This window comes from Cherax quadricarinatus, chromosome 55, assembly GCF_038502225.1.
Source record: "Cherax quadricarinatus isolate ZL_2023a chromosome 55, ASM3850222v1, whole genome shotgun sequence".
Taxonomy (NCBI): Eukaryota; Metazoa; Arthropoda; class Malacostraca; order Decapoda; family Parastacidae; genus Cherax; species Cherax quadricarinatus.
In genome coordinates this window covers 22,538,801-22,564,421 of record NC_091346.1, presented here as the reverse complement: position 1 = coordinate 22,564,421, position 25,621 = coordinate 22,538,801, and the positions used below count along the sequence as shown (strand labels likewise).

Here is a 25,621-nt window from a genome sequence, read left to right as displayed (position 1 = left end):
ACTTAAAATCAATGAGATAAATTTGCATATATATATATATATATATATATATATATATATATATATATATATATATATATATATATATATATATATATATATGGTAAGGCAATGCATACATTGTGCTGTCTCAGGAGGCGGTATAAGGTTCGTAGGGTCGAGTCCTGGCCTGCCGCAGTTTCGTGATATATATATATATATATATATATATATATATATATATATATATATATATATATATATATATATATATATATATATATATATATATATATATATATATATATATATATATATATATATATATATATATATATATATATATATATATATATATAATTTATATACACATGTAATATGCATGCAAAACAACTACTGGGGAGTTGAATGATAGCTCTCTAGGCCTTTCATGTTTGAATCAACATATCAGGAGCTTGCAGTGTTATAGGAAAGAGGATAAAGTCCCAGCAAATACGTCCAGAGGGAGTGTTTTTGTACCGGGATCGAACCCAGCTCACTGAAATGCGAGCCAAAGTTGGTAGCAGTGAACCACGAACCACCACCACCTGTCCCCTCCTCCCTGACCTTGTATGAACTTTACTAGTCTGATGCTTCTCCACGATTATAATAACATTAAACAGGATTTGTTGTGTACATCTGAGTGGCTTCATGAGTGGAAGTGTCACATTTGAGTGGTTACAACACTGGATAAGCCTGTATGAGGCAGCGCCATCTATTATGTACTAGGAAGATAATGTGCGCCTCAAGACGGAGCTGTAACAAAGGCGAATAAATATTTCAGAAGCAAGTGCAACTAATGCGACATTTTACTGTTGCAATGTTTCGCTCTCCAGGAGCTTTGTCAAATTGTTGCACGCAATACATGGACACAGAGAGTATATAGAGGTATTAGAGTGACTTGTAAATCATAACATGTCACATTAGTTGCACTTGTGTCTTTTTATTTAACGTATTGTCGGTAATTATGTCGATATAATACTATTTCAAAAGCGCTGTAGGTTCGGTTATTATTATCAAGGGGAAGCGCTAAACCCGTAGGATTATAAGCGCCTGGGGGGGGGATGTGGAAGGCATTCAGGCTTAATTCGGGGAACTGGAGCACAGATCCAATTCCCTAAATCAAGAGCCCTTCACCAACATCAAGGAACCTTCTCTGAGGGGCTGTAGGTTCGAACGTACGAACTCAGATAAGGAAACAGTCTCGTCCCGGCTATAGCTTTAGCAAGGGCGAAACGATGGCGAGTCTCGCTCACTAGATGCTGGTTACATCACAAGCAACTGAAGTCTCCGACGGAAATAAATCCGATGAACACGATGCAATATTGACATGTATATTATGGGCCGCATGTGAGGGTTTGTTTGGTAAACACACGACTGGACCTTCATGGTGCGGTCATCACAGGGATTTTTGGAAACTGAATAATTGCCCTGTAGGAGACAAATATTTTGTTATATTTCTTGGTGAGCGTTAAACCCTCAGAGAGCATATAGTGGCTGTGGGATGGGACTTAGCGAGATTTGATTTGCACTGAAGAGGGACCTTGAAGAAGCAATCAGATTTCGAGAGACCTGAGTGGGAACCAGCGATCTCTGAACTACCTGTCTGAAGGCACTGGAAACGTACCTTGAAGAAGCAATTAGATCTTGTGAGACCTGAGTGGGAACCAGCGATCTCTGAACTACCTATCTGAAGGAAATAATCAGATCTCTTGAGACCTGAATGGGAACAAGCGATCTTTGAACTATCTGAAGGAGATATTCTGAAGCAATCAGATATAGTTAAACCTGTGCTGGAACAATCAATCTTCGTGCTACTAACCTGAACGAGATATGCTGAAGAGATAGACCTCACACCTTTAGATACCTTAAAACACATCTCGAGAGAGCACTCAAGAAACTCGTCGAAGGGACGAGACTTCGAAGGACGTACCTGGAGGAGGATGGCATATAGGTGAAGTCAGCAACAGAGCGGTGGTGTGGGTACTGCCCTGCCGTGGTGAAGTTGTAGGTCCAAGGGTCGCTCTGGTGGAGGCCGTGAAGGCTTGAATAGTCAGGGTACAGTGTTTCGTGTCCTGTCAGACCCATCGAACTGCCCGCCGCTGGGTACCCAGACATTCCAGCGTGATAGTGGCTGTTCCAGAACGACGCGGGGAGGTTGCGCTGCGACATGGGGCACGGATCTGTGGGCGAACATGGGTAGGTCAGGTCATGGCAGGTCAAACATGGTCATGGAGCTCCATTACCGGATTTTTAGAATGACGAGTAACAGAACAGGCCAAGCCGATATTAAGACAACATTTCGCTCAAGTTAGCTCTGAGCGAAAGGTTGACTTAATAAACTGCTGAGCAAATATGTAACCAAGACACAAATATTAATAATGGATTCAAGTTTAATAAACTGAGATTTATCAAACTGATTTAGCAGTAATAAATAATTTGAAGCGAGTATAAATTATATGGCTTTGTAAAACTACACGTAGTTATTCTCCAAGTGGCCATTATTATGTAGGATACTGCACTCTTGTTATATATTTGTAATGTGGAGTGTTTGTTGTGTTGTGAAGGTCCACTTACCTACTGACACTATTTTTATAGATCTTCACTACACTACAAACATTCCAGAGTACAAATCTATTGCAGCAATGCAGTATTCTGCATAATACCCATCGACCTGAGTAACTTTCGAAATACTTTCTGGTCTGGGACCGGGCCGCGGGGGGCCGACCACCTCGGGTAAATGCAGGTTAACTAGTCTGCAGTGATGATGTGGGGTATTGTCCAGAAAGTTGAGTAATGGTTGTTGAGGGGGTTTGGACATTTAGAGAGGATAAAGAAGAATAGGATGACTTAGAGGGTATATAAATAGGAGGCAAGGCGGGGTAAGGGCCGTCCTAGGAAAGGTTGGAGGGAGGGAGGGATAAGTGGTTTTGTATGTGACGAGCTTAGACATCCAGCAGGCGTGTGTGAGCGTGTTAGGAGTGGAGGCAAGTGATTTTTTATGACTGGTGTTGCAGTGCGATTCAGGGAAACCAGCTAGCCGGACTTGAGTCCTGGAGGTGGAAAGTACAGTGCCTGTACTCTGAAGGAAGGGTGAGGATATTTGCAATTTGGAGGAGCATCTCAAGTGTGGTATCAGCGCGTCTCTGTAAGACAGCTGTAGTGTGAGTTATGATGAAAGTGTTTCTTCTGTTTCGGATCACCCTACCCTGTTTAATATACACAAGCATATATTACATGTGCAACAACTGGGTATCTTTATTAAGTAGACGTTTCGCCCACCAGTGGCTTCATCATTACAGTACAAGGACAAAACTAATGACAATGCCTTCCCGGGGCCCAAGACTGTTCAACAGCCTCCCACCAGCCATAAAAGCATTACCAGTAGACCCCTGGTTGTCTTCAAGAAGGAGCTGGACAGATACCTAAAGTCAGTACTCGATAAGCCGGGCTGTGGTTCGTATTTTGGACTACGTGCGGCCAGCAGTAACAGCCTGGTTGATTAGGCCCTGATCCAACGGGAGGCCTGGTCAAGGCCTGGGTCGCGGGGGCGTTCACCCCCAGAACACCCTCTAGGTACATAGAATTGCCGCATCTCATCCGACTCCAGTATATAAGCTCACTTCCTCCAACCTGTGTTTAAGATTTGTCAAGACAGAGGTACTGACACCTGCTAGACTGAGGTACTGACACCTGCTAGACTGAGGTACTGAGCACCTACTAGACTGAGGTACTGAGCACCTGCTAGACTGAGGTACTGAACACCTGCTAGACTGAGGTACTGACACCTGCTAGACTGAGGTACTGACACGTACTAGACTGAGGTAATGAGCACCTGCTAGACTGAGGTACTGAACACCTGCTAGACTGAGGTACTGACACCTGCTAGACTGAGGTAATGAGCACCTGCTAGACTGAGGTACTGAACACCTGCTAGACTGAGGTACTGAACACCTGCTAGACTGAGGTACTGAACACCTGCTAGACTGAGGTACTGAACACCTGCTAGACTGAGGTACTGAACACCTGCTAGACTGAGGTACTGAGCACCTGCTAAACTGAGGTAATGAGCACCTGCTAGACTGAGGTGCTGAACACCTGCTAGACTGAGGGACTGAACACCTGCTTGACTGAGGTACTGAGCACCTGCTAGACTGAGGTACTGAACACCTGCTAGACTGAGGTACTGACACCTGCTAGACTGAGGTACTGACACGTACTAGACTGAGGTAATGAGCACCTGCTAGACTGAGGTACTGAACACCTGCTAGACTGAGGTACTGAACACCTGCTAGACTGAGGTACTGAACACCTGCTAGACTGAGGTACTGAACACCTGCTAGACTGAGGTACTGAGCACCTGCTAGACTGAGGTAATGAGCACCTGCTAGACTGAGGTGCTGAACACCTGCTAGACTGAGGAATTGAACACCTGCTTGACTGAGGTACTGAGCACCTGCTAGACTGAGGTACTGAGCACCTGCTAGACTGAGTTACTGAACACCTGCTTGACTGAGGTACTGAGCACCTGCTAGACTGAGGTACGGAACACCTGCTAGACTGAGGTACTGAGCACCTGCTAGACTGAGGTGCTCAACACCTGCTACACTGAGTTACTGATCACCTGCTAGACGATGGTACTGAACACCTGCTAGACGATGGTACTGAACACCTGCTAGACTATGGTACTGAACACCTGCTTGACTGTGGTACTGAACACCTGCTTGACTGTGGTACTGAACACCTGCCAGACTGAGGTACTGAGCACCTGCTAGACTGAGTTACTGAACATCTGCTAGACTGAGGTACTGAACATCTGCTAGACTGAGGTACTGAACACCTGCTAGACTGAAGTACTGAGCACCTGCTAGACTAAGGTACTGGACACCTGCTAGACTGAGGTACGGAACACCTGCTGGACTGAGGTACGGAACACCAGTTAGACTTAGGTATGGAACACCTGCTAGACTGAGGTACGGAACACCTGCTAGACTGAGGTACTGAACACCTGCTAGACTGAGGTACTGAACACCTGCTAGACTGAGTTACTGAACACCTGCTAGACTGAGTTACTGAGCACCTGCTAGACTGAGGTGCTCAACACCTGCTAGACTGAGTTACTGAGCACCTGCTAAACTGAGGGACTGAACACCTAGTAGACTGAGGTACTGAACACCTGCTAGACTGAGGTACTGAGCACCTGCTAGACGATGGTACTGAACACCTGCTAGACGATGGTACTGAACACCTACTAGACTGAGGTACTGAACACCTGCTTGACTGAGGTACTGAGCACCTGCTAGACGATGGTACTGAACCCCTACTAGACTGAGGTACTGAACACCTGCTCGACTGAGGTACTGAACACCTGCTAGACTGAGTTACTGAGCACCTGCTAGACTGAGGGACTGAACACCTGCTAGACTGAGGTACTGAACAACTGCTAGACTGAGGCACTGAACACCTGCTAGACTGAGGGACTGATTGCCTCATCTCCTACCTCTCGGCTATCTGTCTCTGTATTGTACTGATAAAGCCACTGGTGGACGAAACTAATGAAGATACCCAGTTGTACATGTGTCTAATTATTCAACTTGTCGGTATTATATACCATTGTTGTTCCGATACTGTGACGCTACAATGGCTTGAGCGTGGAGGTAATTAAGAAGTTACAAGCTTCTGTAGTAGTTAAGTGCAGCAAGTTACTTAAGTGGAAGTACAGCGAAGTTATTAACAAATATAGATAGACAGGCAGGTACAGGCAAACAGACAGGCAGACAATCTCTCATTTAGATGGACAGGAAGAAGAGCAGGTGCCACTGATGAGATGATCTTCCTGGTGGTAATAACAAGGCGCGGGTGCCGCAGTCGCCACTTAAACTGCCGCAAACGTCACCACAGTCAGGCATTAGAAACAATTTAAAAATATAATGTGATTGTGGGTGGTTAGGGTGGTGGTGGGTGGTTAGAGGGATAGCGGGTAGTCCGGGTGGTGGTGGGTGGTAGTTTAATAACCACAAAGGGCGGAAGGTGAACTGTGTGTGTGTGTGTGTGTGTGTGTCGTGCCAAATAGGTAAAACTTGCGATTTTGGCCTAATAGCAACGCTCTTCTTGCCGAATAAGACAAGCGAAAAAACGAAACGAAAAAAATATATTTCATTGTGTTCGTTTATTATTAAATTATTGTAAACTTATCTAAAATATTTTAGCTGGATTAGGCTAAATTAAGTTGCGCTTGTTATAAAAAGGTTAGGTAAGTTTTCTAAGGTTCTTTTGGTACAATATTATTAATTTTTACATTAACATAAATGAAAAAAAATGTTACTTTAAACGAATAAGAGAAAATTTTAGAAAGGACTGAATTTTAAGTGAGTTCTTGCTAATTGACCAGTTTTACCTATTTGACACGACATTATATATATATATATATATATATATATATATATATATATATATATATATATATATATATATATATATATATTAAATGGAGAGTTAAAGGTATTGGGAAGATGGAGGGAATATTTTGAGGAATTGTTAAATGTTGATGAAGATAGGGAAGCTGTGATTTCGTGTGTAGGACAAGGAGGAACAACATCTTGTAGGAGTGAGGAAGAGCCAGTTGTGAGTGTGGGGGAAGTTCGTGAGGCAGTGGGTAAAATGAAAGGGGGTAAGGCAGCCGGGATTGATGGGATAAAGATAGAAATGTTAAAATCAGGTGGGGATATAGTTTTGGAGTGGTTGGTGCAATTATTTAATAAATGTATGGAAGAGGGTAAGGTACCTAGGGATTGGCAGAGAGCATGCTTAGTTCCTTTGTATAAAGGTAAAGGGGATAAAAGAGAGTGCAAAAATTATAGGGGAATAAGTCTGTTGAGTATACCTGGCAAAGTGTATGGTAGAGTTATTATTGAGAGAATTAAGAGTAAGGCGGAGAATAGGATAGCAGATGAACAAGGAGGCTTTAGGAAAGGTAGGGGGTGTGTGGACCAGGTGTTTACAGTGAAACATATAAGTGAACAGTATTTAGATAAGGCTAAAGAGGTCTTTGTGGCATTTATGGATTTGGAAAAGGCGTATGACAGGGTGGATAGGGGAGCAATGTGGCAGATGTTGCAGGTGTATGGTGTAGGAGGTACGTTACTGAAAGCAGTGAAGAGTTTTTACGAGGATAGTGAGGCTCAAGTTAGAGTATGTAGGAAAGGGAAATTATTTCCCAGTAAAAGTAGGCCTTAGACAAGGATGTGTGATGTCACCGTGGTTGTTTAATATATTTATAGATGGGGTTGTAAGAGAAGTAAATGCGAGGGTCTTGGCAAGAGGCGTGGAGTTAAAAGATAAAGAATCACACATAAAGTGGGAGTTGTCACAGTTGCTCTTTGCTGATGACACTGTGCTCTTGGGAGATTCTGAAGAGAAGTTGCAGAGATTGGTGGATGAATTTGGTAGGGTATGCAAAAGAAGAAAATTAAAAGTGAATACAGGAAAGAGTAAGGTTATGAGGATAAAAAGATTAGGTGATGAAAGATTGAATATCAAATTGGAGGGAGAGAGTATGAAGGAGGTGAATGTATTCAGATATTTGGGAGTGGACGTGTCAGCGGATGGGTCTATGAAAGATGAGGTGAATCATAGAATTGATGAGGGGAAAAGGGTGAGTGGTGCACTTAGGAGTCTGTGGAGACAAAGAATTTTGTCCTTGGAGGCAAAGAGGGGAATGTATGAGAGTATAGTTTTACCAACGCTCTTATATGGGTGTGAAGCATGGGTGATGAATGTTGCAGCGAGGAGAAGGCTGGAGGCAGTGGAGATGTCATGTCTGAGGGCAATGTGTGGTGTGAATATAATGCAGAGAATTCGTAGTTTGGAAGTTAGGAGGAGGTGCGGGATTACCAAAACTGTTGTCCAGAGGGCTGAGGAAGGGTTGTTGAGGTGGTTCGGACATGTAGAGAGAAAAAGAAAAACTTTCACCATCATTCACTCCATCACTGTCTTGTTAGAAGGGTGCTTTACACTACAGTTTTTAAACTGCAACATTAACACCCCTCCTTCAGAGTGCAGGCACTGTACTTCCCATCTCCAGGACTCAAGTCCGGCCTGCCGGTTTCCCTGAATCCCTTCATAAATGTTACTTTGCTCACACTCCAACAGCACGTCAAGTATTAAAAAACATTTGTCTCCATTCACTCCTATCAAACACGCTCATGCATGCCTCCTGGAAGTCCAAGCCCCTCGCACACAAAACCTCCTTTACCCCCTCCCTCCAACCTTTCCTAGGCCGACCCCTACCCCGCCTTCCTTCCACTACAGACTGATACACTCTTGAAGTCATTCTGTTTCGCTCCATTCTCTCTACATGTCCGAACCACCTCAACAACCCTTCCTCAGCCCTCTGGACAACAGTTTTGGTAATCCCGCACCTCCTCCTAACTTCCAAACTACGAATTCTCTGCATTATATTCACACCACACATTGCCCTCAGACATGACATCTCCACTGCCTCCAGCCTTCTCCTCGCTGCAACATTCATCACCCACGCTTCACACCCATATAGGAGCGTTGGTAAAACTATACTCTCATACATTCCCCTCTTTGCCTCCAAGGACAAAGTTCTTTGTCTCCACAGACTCCTAAGTGCACCACTCACTCTTTTTCCCTCATCAATTCTATGATTCACCTCATCTTTCATAGACCCATCCGCTGACACGTCCACTCCCAAATATCTGAATACGTTCACCTCCTCCATACTCTCTCCCTCCAATCTGATATTCAATCTTTCATCACCTAATCTTTTTGTTATCCTCATAACCTTACTCTTTCCTGTATTCACCTTTAATTTTCTTCTTTTGCACACCCTACCAAATTCATCCACCAATCTCTGCAACTTCTCTTCAGAATCTCCCAAGAGCACAGTGTCATCAGCAAAGAGCAGCTGTGACAACTCCCACTTTGTGTGTGATTCTTTATCTTTTAACTCCACGCCTCTTGCCAAGACCCTCGCATTTACTTCTCTTACAACCCCATCTATAAATATATTAAACAACCACGGTGACATCACACATCCTTGTCTAAGGCCTACTTTTACTGGGAAAAAATTTCCCTCTTTCCTACATACTCTAACTTGAGCCTCACTGTCCTCGTAAAAACTCTTCACTGCTTTCAGTAACCTACCTCCTACACCATACACTTGCAACATCTGCCACATTGCCCCCCTATCCACCCTGTCATACGCCTTTTCCAAATCCATAAATGCCACAAAGACCTCTTTAGCCTTATCTAAATACTGTTCACTTATATGTTTCACTGTAAACACCTGGTCCACACACCCCCTACCTTTCCTAAAGCCTCCTTGTTCATCTGCTATCCTATTCTCCGTCTTACTCTTAATTCTTTCAATTATAACTCTACCATACACTTTACCAGGTACACTCAACAGACTTATCCCCCTATAATTTTTGCACTCTCTTTTATCCCCTTTGCCTTTATACAAAGGAACTATGCATGCTCTCTGCCAATCCCTAGGTACCTTACCCTCTTCCATACATTTATTAAATAATTGCACCAACCACTCCAAAACTATATCCCCACCTGCTTTTAACATTTCTATCTTTATCCCATCAATCCCGGCTGCCTTACCCCCTTTCATTTTGCCTACTGCCTCACGAACTTCCCCCACACTCACAACTGGCTCTTCCTCACTCCTACAAGATGTTATTCCTCCTTGCCCTATACACGAAATCACAGCTTCCCTATCTTCATCAACATTTAACAATTCTTCAAAATATTCCCTCCATCTTCCCAATACCTCTAACTCTCCATTTAATAACTCTCCTCTCCTATTTTTAACTGACAAATCCATTTGTTCTCTAGGCTTTCTTAACTTGTTAATCTCACTCCAAAACTTTTTCTTATTTTCAACAAAATTTGTTGATAACATCTCACCCACTCTCTCATTTGCTCTCTTTTTACATTGCTTCACCACTCTCTTAACCTCTCTCTTTTTCTCCATATATTCTTCCCTCCTTGCATCACTTCTACTTTGTAAAAACTTCTCATATGCTAACTTTTTCTCCCTTACTACTCTCTTTACATCATCATTCCACCAATCGCTCCTCTTCCCTCCTGCACCCACTTTCCTGTAACCACAAACTTCTGCTGAACACTCTAACACTACATTTTTAATCCTACCCCATACCTCTTCAACCCCATTGCCTATGCTCTCATTTGCCCATCTATCCTCCAATAGCTGTTTATATCTTACCCTAACTGCCTCCTCTTTTAGTTTATAAACCTTCACCTCTCTCTTCCCTGATGCTTCTATTCTCCTTGTATCCCATCTACCTTTTACTCTCAGTGTAGCTACAACTAGAAAGTGATCTGATATATCTGTGGCCCCTCTATAAACATGTACATCCTGAAGTCTACTCAGCAGTCTTTTATCTACCAATACATAATCCAACAAACTACTGTCATTTCGCCCTACATCATATCTTGTATACTTATTTATCCTCTTTTTCTTAAAATATGTATTACCTATAACTAAACCCCTTTCTACACAAAGTTCAATTAAAGGGCTCCCATTATCATTTACACCTGGCACCCCAAACTTACCTACCACACCCTCTCTAAAAGTTTCTCCTACTTTAGCATTCAGGTCCCCTACCACAATTACTCTCTCACTTGGTTCAAAGGCTCCTATACATTCACTTAACATCTCCCAAAATCTCTCTCTCTCCTCTGCATTCCTCTCTTCTCCAGGTGCATACACGCTTATTATGACCCACTTCTCGCATCCAACCTTTACTTTAATCCACATAATTCTTGAATTTACACATTCATATTCTCTTTTCTCCTTCCATAACTGATCATTTAACATTACTGCTACCCCTTCCTTTGCTCTAACTCTCTCAGATACTCCAGATTTAATCCCATTTATTTCCCCCCACTGAAACTCTCCTACCCCCTTCAGCTTTGTTTCGCTTAGAGCCAGGACATCCAACTTCTTTTCATTCATAACATCAGCAATCATCTGTTTCTTGTCATCCGCACTACATCCACGCACATTTAAGCAACCCAGTTTTATAAAGTTTTTCTTCTTCTCTTTTTTAGTAAATGTATACAGGAGAAGGGGTTACTAGCCCATTGCTCCCGGCATTTTAGTCGCCTCATACGACACGCATGGCTTACGGAGGAAAGATTCTTTTCCACTTCCCCATGGACAATAGAAGAAATAAAAAGGACAAGAGCTATTTAGAAAAAGGGAGAAAAACCTAGATGTATGTATATATATATATGCATGTGCGTGTCTGTGAAGTGTGACCAAAGTGTAAGTAGGAGTAGCAAAATATCCCTGTTATCTAGCGTGTTTATGAGACAGAAAAAGAAACCAGCAATCCTACCATCATGCAAAACAGTTACAGGTTTTTGTTTCACAGTCATCTGGCAGGACGGTAGTACTTCCCTGGGTGGTTGCTGTCTACCAACCTACTACCTAGTGTTTATATATATATATATATATATATATATATATATATATATATATATATATATATATATATATATATATATATGTCAGGCTGAACTAAATTACAGACCAGTGTCGTTGCCATGTACAGTTATGGAGAAGATTATCGGGAGAAGAGTGGTGGACCACGAAAGCATCACAAACCTATTAGAGTTCTACGACAAGGTAACAGAAATAAAACAGAAGAGAGAGGGATGGGTGGACTGCATCTTCTTGGACTGTAAGGAAGCTTTCAATACAGTACCACACAAGAGACTGATTGAAGAGCTAGAGGAGCAGGCAGGAATAACAGGGAAAGTTCTGTAATGGATCAGGGAATACCTGACAGGAAGGAAACAACGTGTGCTGGTCCGAGACGAAATGTCAGAGTGGGTGCATGTGTCGAGTGGGGTTCCGCAAGGGTCACCCCTCAAGGAAGGTTCCTTGATGTTGGTGAGGGGCTCTTGATTTAGGGAATTGGATCTGTGCTCCAGTTCCCCGAATTAAGCCTGAATGCCTTCCACATATCCCCCCCCCAGGCGCTGTATAATCCTCCGGGTTTAGCGCTTCCCCCTTGATTATAATAATAATAATAATAATCCGCAAGGGTCAGACCTAGGTCCGGTGTTGTTTCTTGTATATGTGAATGACATGACGGAAGGAACAGAGTCAGAGGTGTCCCTGTTCACAGACGATGTGAAGCTAATGAGGAGAATACAAGGATCAGGTAAGCCTACAAGGATATCTGAACAGGCTGGTCTGACAAAATGATTCCTGGAGTTTAACTCCAGCAAGTTTAAAGTTATGAAGCTTGGGGAAGAACAAAGAAGACCGCAGACGGAGTATAGCCTAAGAGGTCAAAGACCACAAAGCTCACTCAAAGAAAAGGATCTTGGAGTGAGCATCATACCGAGCACATCTGAGATACACATCAACCAAATAATTGTTGCAGCATATGGGCGCCTGGCAAACCTGAGAATAGCGTTTCGACATATAGGTAAAGAGTCATTCACGACACCGTACACTGTGTACGTCAGATCCATATTGGAGTATGCAGCACCAGTATGGAGCCCACACCTGGTCAAACACGTCAAGAAATTAGAGAAAGTGCAAAGGTTTGCAACAAGACTAGTCCCGGAGGTGAGGGGTTTGTCCTACGAGGATAGGTTAAGGGAACTCAACCTCACAACACTGGAGGATAGGAGGGATAGGGGAGACATAACGACATATAAAATACTGAGAGGAACTGACAAAGTGGATAGGGAGAGAATGTTTCAGGAATGTGACACAGCAACAAGGGGTCATAGTTGGAAGTTGAAAACTCAGATGAGTCACAGGGATGTTAGGATGTCAGAAAGTGGAACAATTTGGAGAGGGAAGTAGTGGAGGCAGGATCCATACATAGCTTTAAGAAGAGATACGATTAAACTCATGGAGCAGGGAGAGTGTACCTAGTAGCGACCAGTGAAGAGGCGGGGCCAGGAGCTATGAGATCGACTCCTGCAACCACAATTAGGAGAGTACAATTGAGTACACGTACGTGCGCACATGTAATCCCTCTGAGTTTAGAGGTAATAAGGGTCAATTGCCCAAGTACTCAAATCTCCATAAGAGTACAATGTACTTTTGACACTCCTCCACAGCAGAGGGAGGGGGAGGGGGAGGCGGAGGGGGAGGAGGAGGGGGAGGGGGAGGAGGAGGGGGAGGGGGAGGAGGAGGAAGAGGAAAAGGAATATTAAAGAGGAAAGGAGGAGTTGGTAGCCCTGGCTGAGTCGTCCAATCAGTGCGCTGAAAACAAGGAACCTGGCTGGTCCAGGTATGTGTGTGTGTGTGTGTGTGTGTGTGTGTGTGTGTGTGTGTGTGTGTGTGTGTGTGTGTGTGTGTGTGTGTGTGTGTACGTGCCTATTTGTGGTTGCAGGGGTCGATTCACAGCTCGTGACCCTGCCTCGTCGTTGGTCTCCAGTAGGTCCATTCTCTCCCAGCTCCAAGAGCTTTATCTTACCTCTTCTTAAAGTTATGTTCAGATCCTGCTTCCAATACTTCCTTCTCCAGAGTGTTCCGCTTCCTGACAGCTATAAGGCTGAAGAAATACTTCCTAACATTCCTGTGACTCATCTGAGTCTTCAACTTCTAGCTGGTGTGTCTCATCTCTGAAATATCCTGTCCCTATGTTGTTATCGTGTGTGTGTGTGTGTGTGTGTGTGTGTGTTTTCCCAGTGTCAGTAAACATTACTGACTAAACGTTTCACCCCCGCTTTAGGTTTCATCAGTCAGATACGAATGTGAATTTTAATCCTGGAGAATGTAGATGAAGTGGAGAGGTAACCTGTCCCTCAGTCTTGATGAAAACAGTCCTGCAGACATAAACGAAGAGAAGAGGAGGTTTGAGGTAATCAGTCCCTCACTCTTAATGGAAGATAGTCAGTGTCTTATCCTTATGCCACACCTTTCGTCAGTGAAGATCCTCCATGTGTCGCACACGTGTCTTACTGATCAGCTGATCAGTACTGTGAACCATCTACAAGATGACAAACAAGTACTTGCACTTCTTCCGTCATCCATCAATGCGCCGTACTTCTTAGCTCATCTTAATTCCCCAAGTACAATTCATTTTAAAGTTGTAGAAAATAGTTAGCTGACATTTTTGGACACCCTAGTATGCATAAACACTAGAAATATAGCAAGTTTTTATAAGAACATAAGACACTAACGTCGTGGCCAGAGAAGCGGCTGGTGTAGTTCAATGTAAATAGATGCAAGTCCCAAAGCTCGGGAATGTAAATAACCCCGGCATTTGTAGCCAAAATAATAAACAACTTATTAACGCTGCAGGTTTTATCAGTCAGTTACAGAGACGTCAGCACTGATGGAAGATGTAGTGGTGAGGTAGTTGATGTAATCAGTCCAGCAGTGTTGCAGCAAGACGAGTCTCTTAGCTTAATGCAGAAGCCAGTGGCCAGAGGCTTCTGTGCCTGAGGATGAGTTGTAGCTGCTTGCAGATGAAGTTAGAGGTCACCTGGATCCACTAAGTGTGAGCAGGTCATGGTGTTGTTAGGTTAAAAGGACACAAGGGCAACGTTTCGCTCTCCAGGAGCTTTGTCAAGCCGTGAACGGTTTGACAAAGCCGTAGTTCTATTGCCAGGATGACCTGCTCACCCTCAGTGGATGCAGCTGACCTCTGACTTCATCTCCCAGTTGCTACACCTCACCTTGTAGTATACAAGCCTCGGGCTACTTGGTTCTGTATTAGGCTGAGAGCCTCGCTGCAGCACTGCTGGACTGATGACATCAGCAACCCCTCCACGTCATCTACTTTGACTTCCACCAGTGCTGATGTCTGTGTAATTGACTGATGAAGCTCGCAGTGCTGGCGACACGGTAAATACGAGTATTGAAGCGTGTTAATAAGGTTGTTGAAGCGTGTTAATAATGTCATTGAAGCGTGATAATAAGGTTATTGAAGCTAAACTTTGGTTGGCAAGTACTGAATGGAGCTGGAGTTGATCCGAGGATTTCCTAGTAGGTCAACTGCGGTATTTTCCCTGTCTTACTTTGAACATTATTGCAGTAATGACATACAATACTAATGATGAGCTACACACATGTGCAACACCTGTGTAGCTTTATTTTGTCGACGTTTCGCCATTCAGTGGATTTATAAATAGTATACAAGGAAGGAGAAGAATAAGAACATATGTTGTAAACATCGCCCACAGCAGTTCGAATACCATCGACACATTTGTAAGACAGTGTTTTCGGAAAATACCCAAAGGAATTCTGTCATTTACAAGGTTCCTTGTCACTGTTTGTGACAAGTGTTGCATAGGGAGAGAGAGAGAGAGAGAGAGAGAGAGAGAGAGAGAGAGAGAGAGAGAGAGTAAAAAAATCACAGCACTGTAGCTGGAACAATTCATCGCAATTAGATGAATCTAGTGACGTGTCGATCCCTCGTAATGCGGTTCCTATTCTCCCAATTTCTGATTTTTTTTTTTGGGGGTGAATTTGGAAATCAAATGATTTTAGAGATCCACTTTATCAACATCAGTTCTGTAATTACAGCAGAGATGATGACAGTTATACTTATCAACTCTGTGTATGTTTCACTACACAAACACTGAGAATCAATAGACAAACACAGAGAATCACTACCCAGAAAGAATCATCAAGGTAACATCAGTGATGCTACAGTACTGATGGAACGTCTGAACAGACAACAGAAGATCAGAAAATAGATAATAACCACCAGTGTTCACACCATGAACCACAACATCCGCCCTTCATTCAATGTTTTTCTTCCCCAGATTTAAAGAAAATTGACTAATAAAAATAGGCCGAGGCTTCCATAAATATTATGCTGGATCATTTATTAGAAATTTGACTATCAGTAGAGTTGTTAGGCGACATTTTATTGTGGCAACGTTTCGCTCTCCAGGAGCTTTGTCAAGCTGTTACAAACGTATCAAGGATATATATATATATATATATATATATATATATATATATATATATATATATATATATATATATATATATATATATATATATATTTGTAATCAACTTATAAAATCCAAATCCTTGGAATAAGAACCTTAAAACCGTACAGAATGATATAATGGTTTAATACGTCTCTTTATTAACGTCTGGGAGAAGTGCAGGGGGGAGGGGGGAGTTGATGCTGGTGTAGTGCTTTGGATTCAAGGGACTGGAGCTGTTCTATGTCCTTGGATCAAGCCCTGATCTCCTCCCGTGCACGACCCGTGTGGGTTTAGCGGCCGGGTTGGCATGCCTGTCACAAACACGGGAGACAATGCAGGGAGACGAACACACAAACAACCGGTTTGTACCGGGGTGTGTTGAGAGGCTCAAACAACACCGGTCCCTAGCAGGCCGATCCCGCCCTTAATTATGTACTGCACAGGTGCCAGGTTAGGTGCTAGGGGGCCGCGGGTGCCGGTGCCCCTCTTGCGGCCCTGGCTGGCACCTGCTGACGGCGGTCACAAACACTACCGCACCTTTGATGCTTCCCGATCATCCCCGTGTCACCACCAGGCTGGGAGGGGAGGGGGTTAAGCTTGAAGCTGATGCAAGCTTAAAGCTTGAAGCTGATTCAATCTTTAAAGGTTGAAGCTGATGCAGTCTTTAAACGTTGAAGCTGATGCAATCTTTAAAGCTTGAAGCTGATGCAATCTTTAAAGCTTGAAGCTGATGCACTCTTTAAAGCTTAAAGCTGATGCAAGCTTCAAGCTTTCCTGGATTCAAGTGAATGGGCTTAATAAGGTTATCATGAGGCTTCAAATCCAGAGGATTGGTGCCAGGTTATGCCAGGAGCTGAACCCGTTCTCTCCTTCCTCGGAACAAACCTCATTGTCTATCTTCCAAACGTGCTCCATGACTCGTAAGAGTTTAGTGCTTCCCAATAAAATTAAAATAATAATAATAATAACGGACTTTTAGGACCGCACCTTCTACTTTAATGCATGTAAAAGTTCAGTAAGATACATATGTATGCGTGTACATATGTATGAGTGAACATATGGATGCGTGGTGTCTCATTTAGCGACTCAGCTAAACTTGGACAGTGAATCCCGCAGAGTTGTGCCGACTGTACACCGTAGTGTGACAGGTGTCAATGCAGTAGTGTGACAGGTGTTAATACCGTAGCGTGACAGGTGTCAACACCGTAGTGTGACAGGTGTCAACACCGTAGATTACGTAGAACAGGATGATAATAAACTATGTACGATAGCGGTAACTAGTGACATGGTCCTTAGACAAATAGTGAAACTAAAACCTAACAAATCCCCAGGTCCTGATGAACTGTTTGCAAGGGTGTTAAAGGAATGTAAAGAGGAACTTAGCATACCTTTGGCTAATCCTTTTAATATATCACTACAAACTGGCATAGTGCCTGATAAGTGGAAAATGGCAAAGGTAATACCTATTTACAAGGCAGGTGACAGGTCCTTGGCTTCGAACTATAGACCAATAAGCCTTACCTCCATAGTAGGAAAATTTATGGAATCAATAATTGCCGAAGCAATTCATAGCCATCTTGACAGGCACAGACTGATTAATGAATCTCAACATGGTTTTACAAAGGGGCGTTCCTGTCTTACGAATTTACTAACTTTTTTCACTAAGGTGTTTGAGGAGGTAGATCATGGTAATGAATATGATATTGTGTATATGGACTTCAGTAAGGCTTTCGATAGAGTTCCACACCAGAGGCTATTAAGGAAACTTAGGGCACACGGAATAGGAGGAGAAATTTTTTCCTGGGTAGAGGCATGGCTGACAAATAGCAGAGAGTTTGCTACACCTGACGTTACTATATAAGCGCCAGGCTCCTTTCTTCTGCTTCAGAATCTCCACGACTATGGTGCTCTTCGCACCTACTCCTAGGTTGAGGGACTGATTACATCTTCTGTACATAGTTCTACTGTTCTACTGTGTGTGACTTGAAAAAGCCCACTGTGTGGGTGAAACGTTGTCAGTAAAGGATCACATTATACTGCATTTGTGTTTATATTTCCATTGTGTCGTGTGGTGACGTGTACTTAGCTCAGTGGTGACGTGTACTTAGCTCAGTGGTGACGTGTACTTAGCTCTGTGAAGACCTGTTTGTGTGCTCTCTGTGAATCTGAACCAGAACCAGCAGCTGAGAGAAGAGCTCAGAGTTGCTAAGATGGAGATACGGCGATTAACGGAGGAGAACAAGAGGATTCGTAATAATCCTTCTGTTGTGAGTCCCCAGGTTAAGAGGGGAGCTTGGTCAGTGGCCGGGCAACATGGAACCAAGCTGAAGATCAAGAAAACGGTTGGAGGGGCAGAAACAACGAGAAACCAGAAGACTACCGTGGAAACTTCCAACCCATTCTCGGTGCTACCTGACGAATGTGAGTGTTCTACTGGGAATGCCACAACGAGCACCAAAGAAGCATTGGCAGACGTGAGTGAGACATCCCTAGAAACCCCAACGAAGACCATCGAGAACGTCTTGACGAATTCTACAAGTGGTGTAATGCTACCTGGCGAATGTGAGTCGACTACTCGGAGCATCACGACGGACGACGCCAAGGAAGGTAAAAACATTGTTGTTGTTGGGGATAGCCAGATTAGGTACATGGATAGGGCATTCTGCTTGAAGGATAGGAGTAGGAGGCAGAGAGTGTGTTTTCCTGGGGTTGGGATGAAGGATATTGTTAGCCGTCTGGATGACATCATGAGAGGTAATGGGAGCAATCCTATTATCTGTCTCAGTGCTGGAGGTAACGATGTTGGCAGACGTAGGAGTGAGGACCTGATTAGCAGGTATAGGTCAGCAATAGAGATAATTAGGAGGAAGGGTGGGAAATCTGTCATATGTGGCATTTTGCCAAGGAGAGGAGTTGGAAATGAATGGTTGTCCAGAGCAATTGGTGTCAATTGCTGGCTGGACAAATACTGTAAGGAAAATGCGGTAACATTCATTGACAACTGGGACCTCTTCTATGGCAGAAATGACATGTATGCCAGGGATGGGGTTCACTTATCTAGGTGTGGGGTGGGAGCACTGGCCAACGCAGTGGAGGGAGCTGTTAGGTCTTTAAACTAGGAATAGTTAGTGGTATGGGTTTTTGCGGGAAAACTGTGAAGTCTCAGGGTAGTAATATGAGTACTAGGAGAACTAGTAATAGGCAAAATAAGGTGGATATTGGAAAGCCAGTGGCACTAATTGACAAGGACAGTAATAGGTTTAGTGGAATAACAGAAAGGAGCAGGAAGGGTAAAGAGAGAGGAGGGTCTTTAAGTATTTATTACACAAATAGTCGCAGTGCTAGGAATAAGATGGACGAGTTGAGACTAGTTGCTAGTGCAGGTAACGTAGATGTATTTGCCATTACTGAGACGTGGTTTAATTCAAAAAGTCGGGACATGCCTGCAGAATGTCACATTCAGGGTTTTAAATTGTTCCAAGTAGATAGAAGTATCGGGAAGGGGGGTGGGGTGGCACTGTATGTCCGAGATCGCTTGAACTGTTGCATAAAAACGGGTATTAAGTCTGAAGTAACACATACAGAGTCTGTTTGGATAGAATTTTCAGAGGGGCATGAAAAGTTAATTTTAGGTGTGATATACCGTCCCCCAAATTTAGATAGGGACCAGGGGAGACTACTATGGGAGGAAATTGTTAGGGCCACAAGGCACGATAATGTAGTAATTCTAGGAGACTTTAACTTTAGTCATATTGATTGGAATTTCTTGACTGGGAATTTAGAATCATACGACTTCTTAGAAGTAGTTCAGGATTGTTTTTTGAAGCAGTTTGTGACAGAACCTACAAGGGGTAATAACCTGCTTGACTTAGTTCTGGCAAACAATGAATCCCTTGTTAATAATTTAGAAGTTTCAGAGGAACTGGGTGCTAGCGACCACAAATCAATTACATTTAGAATTGAATGGAAGTATGATAGTAGGGATAACTCAGTAACAGTCCCAGATTTTCGCTTAGCAGATTACGATGGGCTTAGAGAACACTTGTCATCTGTTGACTGGAGTAACGAAGAGAGCTATCAATATGACAGTTTTCTGAACACAATACATGCTGCTCAAAGAACGTTTATCCCTTATAAAGAAATTAGATCAAATAGAAATGACCCAAAATGGATGAATAATAGGCTGAAATATCTACTAGGGCATAAAGGAATTTATAGGCGTATCAAAAGAGGCGAGGGTCATCTTATGAATCAGTATATTGACATTAAGAGGGACATTAAAAAGGGGATAAGAAAAGCTAAAAGGGACTATGAAATTAAAGTTGCTAGGGATTCTAAAACTAACCCAAAAAGTTTTTTCCAGGTATATAGAACAAAAGTCAGAGATAAGATAGGTCCCCTTAAAAATAACTATGGGCACCTTACTGACAAAGAGAATGAAATGTGCTCGATTTTAAATAGTTATTTTCTCTCAGTTTTTACACAGGAAGACACTAATAATATTCCGGTAATTAATTTTTATAGTGGGCCAGAAGAAGATAAATTATGTAACATCACAGTCACTAGTGAAATGGTTGTGAAGCAGATAGACAGACTGAAGCAAAATAAGTCACCGGGTCCTGATGAGGTTTTTTCAAGGGTTCTAAAGGAATGCAAAATGGAAGTCTGTGAACCATTAACTAATATTTTTAATTTATCTCTTCAAACAGGTGTAGTGTCTGATATGTGGAAGATGGCTAATGTAATTCCTATTTTTAAAACAGGGGACAAGTCGTTACCGTCAAATTACCGCCCAATAAGCCTGACCTCAATTGTAGGCAAATTACTAGAGTCAATTATAGCTGAGATTATAAGAAGCCATCTCGATAAGCATAGCTTGATTAATGATACTCAGCATGGATTCACAAGAGGCCGGTCTTGTCTAACTAATTTATTAACTTTCTTCAGTAAAGCTTTTGAGGCTGTTGACCACGATAAAGAATTTGATATTGTTTACTTAGATTTTAGTAAGGCATTTGATAGAGTTCCGCACCAAAGACTGTTGAAGAAAGTAGCAGCTCATGGCATTGGGGGAAGGGTGCTCTCGTGGATCGAATCATGGCTCACAGACAGGAAGCAGAGAACATAAGAACATAAGAAAGGAGGAACACTGCAGCAGGCCTGTTGGCCCATACTAGGCAGGTCCTTTACAATTCATCCCACTAACAAACATTTGACCAACCCAATTTTCAGTGCCACCCAAGAAACAAGCTCCGATGTGCAAGTTCCTCTCAAATCCAACCCCTCCCACTCATGTACTTATCCAACCTAAATTTGAAACTACCCAAAGTCCTAGCCTCAATAACCCAACTAGGTAGACTGTTCCACTCATCAACTACCCTATTTCCAAACCAATAGTTTCCTATGTCCTTTCTAAATCTAAACTTATCTAATTTAAATCCATTACTGCGGGTTCTCTCTTGGAGAGATATCCTCAAGACCTTGTTAATATCCCCTTTATTAATACCTATCTTCCACTTATACACTTCGATCAGGTCTCCCCTCATTCTTCGTCTAAGAAGTGAATGTAACTTAAGAGTCTTCAATCTTTCTTCATAAGGAAGGTTTCTAATGCTATGTATTAATTTAGTCATCCTACGCTGAATGTTTTCTAACGAATTTATGTCCATTCTGTAATATGGAGACCAGAATTGAGCTGCATAATCTAGGTGAGGCCTTACTAATGATGTATAAAGCTGCAGTATGACCTCTGGACTTCTGTTGCTTACACTTCTTGATATAAATCCCAGTAATCTATTTGCCTTATTACGTACGCTTAGGCATTGCTGTCTTGTGATGAATGGTTTGAAAAACCGACAAGTTGAAGATTGAGACACTTATGCAGCATATGGGAATCTTTATTCAGGAAACGTTTCGCCACACAGTGGCTTCATCAGTCCAATACAAAGAGGAAGGCGTAAGGAGAGGAGGAGTATGAGGTAATCAGTCCCTCAGCCTGGAGTTGATGTGTTCAGTCCATCAGTCTTGTAGAATGTACAGCATAGGGCCGTAGACGTGGCTTATATACTGTAGTGAGGTGAGGTGAAGCAGGTGGAGACGGGGTCATAGTGGTACCATCTATGGTACCACTATGACCCCGTCTCCACCTGCTTCACCTCACCTCACTACAGTTTATAAGCCACGTCTACGGCCCTATGCTGTACATTCTACAAGATTGATGGTGACGTGTACTTAGCTCTGTGAAGACCTGTTTGTGTGCTCTCTGTGAATCTGAACCAGGATGCCCTCTCTTGAGCAGCTTTACCAGCAGCTGAGAGAAGAACTCAGAGTTGCTAAACTGGAGATACGGCGATTAACGGAGGAGAACAAGAGGATTCGTAGTAATCCTCCTGTTGTGAGTCCCCAGGTTAAGAGGGGAGCTTGGTCAGTGGTCGGGCAACATGGAACCAAGCTGAAGATTAAGAAAACGGTTGGAGAGGCAGAAACAACGAGAAACCAGAAGACTGCCGTGGAAACTTCCAACTCATTCTCGGTGCTACCTGACGAATGTGAGTGTTCTACTGGGAATGCCACAACGAGCACCAAGGAAGCATTGGCAGACGTGAGTGAGACATCCCTAGAAACCCCAACGAAGACCATCGAGAACGTCATGACGAATTCTACAAGTGGTGTAATGCTACCTGGCGAATTTGAGTCGACTACTCGGAGCATCACTACGGACGACGCCAAGGAAGGTAAAAACATTGTTGTTGTTGGGGATAGTCAGATTAGGTACATGGATAGGGCATTCTGCTTGAAGGATAGGAGTAGGAGGCAGAGAGTGTGTTTTCCTGGGGCTGGGATGAAGGATATTGTTAGCCGTCTGGATGACATCATGAGAGGTAATGGGAGCAATCCTATTATCTGTCTCAGTGCTGGAGGCAACGATGTTGGCAGACGTAGGAGTGAGGACCTGATTAGCAGGTATAGGTCAGCAATAGAGATAATTAGGAAGAAGGGTGGGAAACCTGTCATATGTGGCATTTTGCCAAGGAGAGGAGTTGGAAATGAATGGTTGTCCAGAGCAATTGGTGTCAATTGCTGGCTGGACAAATACTGTAAGGAAAATGCGGTAACATTCATTGACAACTGGGACCTCTTCTATGGCAGAAATGACATGTATGCCAGGGATGGGGTTCACTTGTCTAGGTGTGGGGTGGGAGCACTGGCCAACGCAGTGGAGGGAGCTGTTAGGTCTTTAAACTAGGAATAGTTAGTGGTATGGGTTTCTGCGGGAAAACTGTGAAGTCTCAGGGTAGTAATATGAGTACTAGGAGAACTAGTAATAGGCAAAATGAGGTGGATATAGGAAGGCCAGTGGCACTAATTGACAAGGACAGTAATAGGTTTAGTGGAATAACAGAAAGGAGCAGGAATGATAAAGAGAAAGGAGGGTTCTTAAGTATATATTACACAAATAGTCGCAGTGCTAGGAATAAGATGGACGAGTTGAGACTAGTTGCTAGTGCAGGTAACATAGATGTATTTGCCATTACTGAGACGTGGTTTAATTCAAAAAGTCGGGACATGCCTGCAGAATGTCACATTCAGGGTTTCAAATTGTTCCAAGTAGATAGAAGTATCGGGAAGGGGGGTGGGGTGGCATTGTATGTCCGAGATCGCTTGAACTGTTGCATTAAAACGGGTATTAAGTCTGAAGTAACACATACAGAGTCTGTTTGGATAGAATTTTCAGAGGGGCATGAAAAATTAACTTTAGGTGTGATATACCGTCCCCCAAATTTAGATAGGGACCAGGGAAGACTACTATGGGAGGAAATTGTTAGGGCCACAAGGCACGATAATGTAGTAATTCTAGGAGACTTTAACTTTAGTCATATTGATTGGAATTTCTTGACTGGGAATTTAGAATCATACGACTTCTTAGAAGTAGTTCAGGATTGTTTTCTGAAGCAGTTTGTGACAGAACCTACAAGGGGTAATAACCTGCTTGACTTAGTTCTGGCAAACAACGAATCCCTTGTTAATAATTTAGAAGTTTCAGAGGAACTGGGTGCTAGCGACCACAAATCAATTACATTTAGCATTGAATGGAAGTATGATAGTAGGGATAACTCAGTAACAGTCCCAGATTTTCGCTTAGCAGATTACGATGGGTTTAGAGAACACTTATCATCTGTTGACTGGGGTAACGAAGAGAGCTATCAATATGACAGTTTTCTGAACACAATACATGCTGCTCAGAGAATGTTTATCCCTTACAAAGAAATTAGATCAAATAGAAATGACCCAAAATGGATGAATAATAGGCTGAAATATCTACTAGGGCATAAGAAAGGAATTTATAGGCGTATCAAAAGAGGCGAGGGTCATCTTATGAATCAGTATATTGACATTAAGAGGGACATTAAAAAGGGGATAAGAAAAGCTAAAAGGGACTATGAAATTAAAGTTGCTAAGGATTCTAAAACTAACCCAAAAAGTTTTTTCCAGGTATATAGAACAAAAGTTAGAGATAAGATAGGTCCCCTTAAAAATAACTATGGGCAATTACTGACAAAGAGAATGAAATGTGCTCGATTTTAAATAATTATTTTCTCTCGGTTTTTACACAGGAAGACACTAATAATATTCCGGTAATTACTTTTTATAGTGGGCCAGAAGAAGATAAATTATGTAACATCAAAGTCACTAGTGAAATGGTTGTGAAGCAGATAGACCGACTGAAGCAAAATAAGTCACCGGTTCCTGATGAGGTTTTTTCAAGGGTTCTTAAGGAATGCAAAATGGAACTCTGTGAACCATTAACTAATATTTTTAATTTATCTCTTCAAACAGGTGTTGTGTCTGATATGTGGAAGATGGCTAATGTAATTCCTATTTTTAAAACAGGGGACAAGTCGTTACCGTCATATTACAGCCCAATAAGCCTGACCTCAATTGTAGGCAAATTACTAGAGTCAATTATAGCTGAGATTATAAGAAGCCATCTCGATAAGCATAGCTTGATTAATGATACTCAGCATGGATTCACAAGAGGCCGGTCTTGTCTAACTAATTTATTAACTTTCTTCAGTAAAGCTTTTGAGGCTGTTGACCACGATAAAGAATTTGATATTATTTACTTAGATTTTAGTAAGGCATTTGATAGAGTTCCGCACCAAAGACTGTTGAAGAAAGTAGCAGCTCATGGCATTGGGGGAAGGGTGCTCTCGTGTATCGAGTCATGGCTCACTGACAGGAAGCAGAGAGTGTCCATAAATGGGGTTAAATCCGAGTGGGGACCAGTAACAATTGGCGTTCCACAGGGATCAGTCTTGGGCCCGTTGTTGTTTATAATATATATCAATGATCTTGATGAAGGAATTACTAGTGATATGAGCAAATTCGCCGATGACACGAAGATAGGTAGGATAATTGATTCAAACGTAGATGTTAGGGAACTTCAGAAAAGTGGCAGATGCAGTTCAATGTAGATAAATGCAAGGTTCTGAAGCTTGGGAGTGCCCATAACCCCAGTACTTATAAGTTAAATGATGTAGAACTTAGCCATACAGATTGCGAAAAGGACTTGGGGGTTATGGTGAGCAGCAACCTTAAACCAAGACAGCGATGCCTAAGCGTA

The 25,621-nt window shown here is 42.7% G+C and overlaps 1 protein-coding gene across 1 annotated transcript in view; it reads right to left on the bottom strand.

The window, feature by feature from the left end:
• The window catches only part of LOC128698986 (transcription cofactor vestigial-like protein 3), a 128,395-nt gene that overhangs the window by 12,732 nt on the left and 90,042 nt on the right, over nucleotides 1-25,621 (bottom strand). The window contains exon 4 of the mRNA XM_053791487.2: nucleotides 1,952-2,201. Within this exon, the coding sequence (XP_053647462.1) occupies nucleotides 1,952-2,201 (250 nt within the window). The remainder of the gene's footprint in view (nucleotides 1-1,951; nucleotides 2,202-25,621) is intronic.